Source organism: Molothrus aeneus, chromosome 4 (assembly GCF_037042795.1).
Source record: "Molothrus aeneus isolate 106 chromosome 4, BPBGC_Maene_1.0, whole genome shotgun sequence".
NCBI lineage: Eukaryota > Metazoa > Chordata > Aves > Passeriformes > Icteridae > Molothrus > Molothrus aeneus.
The window spans coordinates 47,864,452-47,870,739 of record NC_089649.1 but is presented as its reverse complement, the minus strand read 5'-3'; the positions used below and the strand labels follow the sequence as shown (position 1 = coordinate 47,870,739).

The window sequence follows — 6,288 nt, the reverse complement described above, 5'->3', positions numbered from 1 at the left end:
CCGCGGGTGGACTTCCCTGCGCTTTGTTTTACGTTACTGTCCGGCAAAGGCTTTCCTTTCAGCCCAGGGACGGAGAGTTTCGTGCCTGCAGGGACTGCAGCGCTTCCCTCTGTAGCACAGCGGCTGGCCTGCCGCAGCCCGGCTTCTAACGCTCCAAAGAGAGCTGAAAGAGGCGCTGGCATCGCAGAAGCGGAGGGGAAAGAGCTCCAGCAGGAGGAACCTCCCGGAGCCAACGACATGTTTCCACAGCTCGTTCCCCGCAGGAAAGCTCCCGTCCCAGCCCCCTGGCGACGAGCCTGCCGTGCCCCGTCCCTCCCCTGCGAGGAAGCGCTGCGCGGGAGAACAGCGGCGACCCAACGGCGTTACCCCTTGTCCCGACACCGGTCCTGGTCCTGACCGGCCCCAACGATCCGGAGCTGGAGGGATGTGGTGGCTGTTGCATATCTATGAAAGCAAAATTCTCAGGCCGAGAGCCAAGTGCCACCTGAAGCTGCAAGTGACAGAGCAAATGTCCTACAACCATGAGATACCATCTTTTAAGACCTGCATTTGATCTATTTGTCCCCTTGCCCTGTGTTTGCATTCAAAGATGTCAAGTCTGACTGAAGCCTCGGTCTGTGCACACAACAGAGCCCACCAATACTATCCAAGAACGATAAAGTCAACAGGACAAAACGCAAAACAATGAGTACAAAATGGGCAGAAGTGTGTGCTACCAGAATAGAAACAGTTCAGGACCCTTCCAAGAGTCACAGGGACTACTGCTGGGTTCTGAGATGACATCTGTAAACCAGAAAGGCTTCCAGTTTTTCCTGTGTATGATTTAGTACTTCTGAAATGCTATCATTCTAAATGTAAATCAGAAACCTCCCAAGAAAATGTGAACCACCACCTCTCTATGAATATGGCTTCCAGCCCTGTCAGCACTCTTGACAATCAGTGAGGGTGATACCCCTCATCACAATGTTTATATTTGTAAATAAAAACACATGGTGTTATATATGTTTATATTTAAATAATAAACAAGATGCTTAGCATTTTTTTTTCCAGTTTCTTTTCCATACCTGTATTTCCTTCAGATTTAGGCCCTGTTACCTTGTGTGCAAACAGTGGTTACCTTATGGTGCAGACAGTGTTCTCTATGCTTCTGGAGTGCCAGTGTACTTAGAGGCTTCTGCTCATGGTAACTCAGTGCTGCACCTTTTACATAACCAACCAAACATCTCTCCAAACCAACCTCCAGCATCTGCAGGAAAACAGTGGTGGTTTTAAAACAATTGCACCAAAAATAGGAAAAGCATGGAAAGAGAGAAAGACCATTTATGCAAAATAACAAATATTTTGTGCTGTGATGTAGGAATCAAACCATAATTTGTGATTCATTACAGAGATTAGGTAGCCCTGTCAAAAATTCTAATAACAGTAAATGACAATGTGTATCTAAGAGGTGCAGTACATGACTCAGACTGCAAAGCCAGCTTGGCCTTGGCTGAGGATGGCTTCAGCTGGAGAACTGTGAATTCCAAACCCCAAGCCAGTCTTGACTCCTAATTTCAAACTAATTTCCTTCAATAGGAGTGCCACTGAAACTGGAGTTTCACAACAAGATTCAGCAGCATACAAAGAAAGCCTGAGTTCTGGTTTTGTTGGGAATTTTATGGAAATCACTGCATGAGTAACATTTAGCAGAAATAATACTTGGTTGAATGAAGCCACAGTTCCCTCAGAGCATGACTTATTTCTACACAGCTGCTGTTTAGCCTACCTTACAGCTGAGTTTGATGTATCACAGGTCATATTCATACACTATCCATACCACAGAATTGTTTTCTGGTAGCACAGCATGTAGACATCGTAATGCAGGGTTCAAATAATTCATTAACATCTAACCATCTTTCCATCTTTGTGGAAAGAAGTATATCTCATTATCTTATAGTTAATTTGACTTAATTTGATTTTTTTTCCTTAATTTTTACCTTGCATTTCTTTTCCTAGGAAATTCAAGACACTACAGGTTCTTAATTTTCTAATTCTCTAAAGCAACTGACTAATTTACTTGAATAAGAGCAGACAGGAATACAAATATATTCATGAAGAAAGGAAAGGGAGCAATTGAAAAGCTCATAGATAACAACTGGTAACAGGATGCAACCCAAGCAGAAGAGGGTTATCAAAACTAAATGAAAAAGAGAACAGGGCCACGCATGACCCTGTTTGTGTGTGTCCAAACAAGAATGCTCCAACCTAAAGCACACACATCAAGCTTTCACTGCCTGGCACTGCAACACACTTCAGACCAAGCATCTCTGCGCTCTAACCTCACAACACACAAGCTCATTACTCAGAGAAAGCTGGCACAGGGCAGATACGTTTTGGAGCCTGAACTACTACTGAGATGACAAACTCAGAGTTCACTGCTTTAAAGCCACAATCAAACATAGATGCTTTTATGAACAAATTTTGGTGCTATCTGCTTAGTAACATTTCTTTCTCTATTAGTTAAGGTCAGCACAAATGTCTAATAAATCAGCTATATTTCTCCCTGTGAGGCCAAAAAGAAATCTACCTAGTCCATTCCCATTTGTTTCACCTTAATCGACTTCCCCAACCCATTTTCACAATTTTGTCAGAGCAGTAACATGAAGGAACACAATTACATAATTCCAGCATTCATCTGAGAAGGAAGAATTATCACTACTAGAGAAGGGGGCAGAAAGCATACCTAAATCTTGGGCTGTAGTGTGTCAGTCATCATTACCTGGGAAGTTTGCTGCTTCACTACACCAGTCTTTGAGAACAAACAAAATTTCAAGTTGTTTTTGATATATTTATTGTCTGACTTGGTTTTACATTAAATTAACACACACAATGGATTGATACTGTTACAGGGAAAAAACTTGCCCTAGGAGTTTCCAATCCCAAACATACTGAACGTAAGAACCTTGGCTCAATGGAAGGATACATTTTCATCACAATGCATCCAGAATCAGGAAAAGCCACAATATTTTTCATTTTACACATACCTACATATTCTTCATGTTAAGTCATCATGAGGCTTCTATCACTGTAATTTCCCTTCAACAGCAGGTCAGATTATATAATTTGTTTTAATGTATACTGATCAATATGCATTTTTTTTTAAGCTGTTAACATTAAAAATATTTGCTCATTACATTATGTAACAGCACATTACATATAAATTGATACCAAACCCTACCTTCAATTCAAAATTTCTTTAAAATTACTGTCTTTCATTAATATTGAATTAAAGTTGATTTTTTCTGTATCTTTTACTTCAAAGGTTGTTGACAACACAGAGCTCCAACCAAAGAAAGGCAAAATATTAACTGTAAAAATATTTTAAAGAAACAAACAAAAAACTAGTGATTTATTAAACTGCAGATTGCCTGAACCCCCACACTTTTTTTATGCCAAGAAATAAATATCTGGTTCAGCAGGCAGACCAACAGAGTGCAAATGACTCACATGGTTGGATAAGATATACAGAACTATTTTGAATAAAATTTCAAAAATAGGTATGCCTTGCATATGCAAGGTTCAGAAGAGATACAAATCCTTTAAGAAAGGGAATACGCCTACTCACACATACCTTTGTATGAACAGAATGAATTTGTATAGTAAAAAATCGTGGCAATCTTTAATGAAGATGATCAATGAGAAGCCTCTTCTTCTCCAGTATTTCCCACAAATATGCAGAAAAGAATACTAAGAACTTCTTCAAACATCTAATAAGTGCAGTTAATTAGTATAACTCGCTAGAGAGAAGTTTATTCTCTTTGCTGTTGAAGCAAGGATAAACTTTCCATTATAATTATTTTAAAGCTAGCAGTAAATAAAAAAAAAAAATTAGTGATAGTCATGCAAGATAAAAGCTGTTTCCACAAAGTTCTCATTCATGTTGATTTTCATATTTCAGCCAGAAAGGTATCTTTTTGTACTTCTGGATAAACCATAAACATTTTACTTCATCTGAACAAAAATACTTTTTCCTTAGTGACAGAAGAGTTACTGACATATGCAGTCACAATACAATAGGATCACCTCACTCTTGTTAAACATATCTGAAATTATCTTCCAGGCATTAATGTGATAGAAAAAAGTTAAAGCAACGATATGAAACAATATTTACCTTTTATACTAGAAAAATAAGAAATTCAATGGAGATGCAATTTTGCACAGCATAATTTCAATTAATTCTACAACTTTAAATACTAATGGTCTGACACATAAGTAATATGCATCTCTAAAATTTAATTTACAACCAAAGTACTATAGAATAGCATCAATCCATGCTAAATATTGCCAAGTTTTCCCCACCTTTCTCCTCATTCACCAAACTTCTGTGAAAAACTGAAAAGAAACTAATTTTATCTGTTTTCTTAATCTATGTAATCAAAAGCTTCTTCCTTTTTGCAGCTTTTCTATTTTCTTGCTGCTGAATCAGAATTACAATTGGATATCTGTTCAAATTAATACTGGGTCCCTTCGCAAGTAAGTCAAAATCAACTAGAAGAGCTTTCAAGCAAACTCCAACGTTTTCTGCTAACTCATACATATGGTCCCACTGCTTTTGCAGGATTTATGATTAAATTATATGCCTGAATTACAAGGGCATAATACTAATACCCATTGGCATGCACCCCATTTTTTGCAGGAGCTTGTAATCACTTTGCAGTAACCTGCAATGCTCAAGTATCAGCAAAAAGTTTCTAGCAGAGGTTTAAAAATTCAGTTTTCTGATTTCCCCATTCCTGAATTGAACTTGCAGTCTCTCCGCTGAGACTACATAGCCTCTCTGATAATCCTGAAGCCAGATAAAAACCTTCCAGTTCTACCCACCAATACTGATAACCTAAAGCAAGGTGTTCACAAGTGTCAGTAAGAAAATATTTAAACATTTGGAAGTTTAGCTAGAAGGTTTAAATGTGACTACCAAGCATCAGATGGCTTCAGAACATTATATTACTGTATTGTTACACTGTCCAATTACATTTTCGCACATCTGTACAAATATCCAACTCTGACATTTATCCATACAAATAGTCAATTGATACTCTTAAGTTTAATTTCAAATTGTTTTTCTGCTGCTGGCAGTTGGGGCAACAGTGAGAATGCAGCCTTGTACCCTGAAACTTCTTGACATCCATGTTCAGCATATGCATCTGTCCACTAAAGGAACTTTTCAGTTAGCTCAATTTTGAGGAAACAAGGGTGGGAAGGGGCAGGGTGAAACAACAAAAAAGCAAACCCCACCATTTGTAAGGGGGGGAGGGCACTGTTCTGTTTGTGATACAGCTGAATTGAAAGATAGTTCACATTTCCTTTATCTAACAAAGCTCTGAACAAGGCCCCAGAATACGCAAGCCTAAGTGACCCAAAGTTCCCTGTTATTTGCCATAATTAAAACTGGCGTGAAGCATAGAATTATTGTGTGATACAACAAAGATGAGCATAAGAACACTAACCTTCAATAAACAACTAAGCTGATTTTACAGGAAACATATATTCAATAAACCATTTTATACTAAGCTATTCTTAATATTATGAAATGGAGACAAGGAAAAATAACAGAATAATAGAAGAGATGTTAACAAATCCCAGTCAAACTATCAGCACTTCAGTGTAGACTAGAATCTACTATTACTTTTGGTGTCTGACTTCAGTTTTGTGCTGTGAATGTAGTAACACAAAAGGTGACATTTCTTCTCTCCTCTACATTTTTCTTAGCAAAGAGTATACATACATAATCTATGCTTATTAAGTTCTGTTACACACAGACTAACGTTGTAGGAATAACAGCTACCTAAAGTCCAACTGAGGTATATGAAATATTGAGTTGTTTTCAGTCATTGTAGACCATGAGCCATGCAACCATCACAACAGCAACTCCGAACACTGGCAGCATGATGAAGTTCTTGTACTTTTGCCATGATGATTGTTCAACTTCTACCTCATCCTTTCTTCTCTTATTCTTTCTTCGCCCTTTTAATCTGTTTTCAAAAGCTTCCAGTTCAGCCTAAATAAAGAGAACCACATGTAGTTGACATTTGTATCAGAATTAAAAACAAGGAAATATGAAGGTTTTAAATAACATTACCAAGTAACATTCAATAGAAGTAACTGTCAGCCAGGAGAAGTTACACATCTCACAGATGTGTACTACACCCATAGATTGGCACTACATGCCACAGGTACAAAGCACACTGCTTTTAAGTATTAAACCATTGTTTAGTTTCCTATAAAAACATTGCCAAAAATGCAGCCAAC

At 38.1% G+C, this 6,288-nt stretch overlaps 1 protein-coding gene across 1 annotated transcript in view; it reads right to left on the bottom strand.

Moving 5' to 3' along the window:
• Positions 1 to 2,813: 2,813 nt before the first annotated feature.
• The window catches only part of NFXL1 (nuclear transcription factor, X-box binding like 1), a 45,708-nt gene continuing 42,233 nt past the window's right edge, over positions 2,814 to 6,288 (bottom strand). Inside the window, exon 22 of the mRNA XM_066548455.1 lies at positions 2,814 to 6,037. Coding sequence (XP_066404552.1) covers positions 5,864 to 6,037 — 174 coding nt within the window. The 3' untranslated portion in view covers positions 2,814 to 5,863. The remainder of the gene's footprint in view (positions 6,038 to 6,288) is intronic.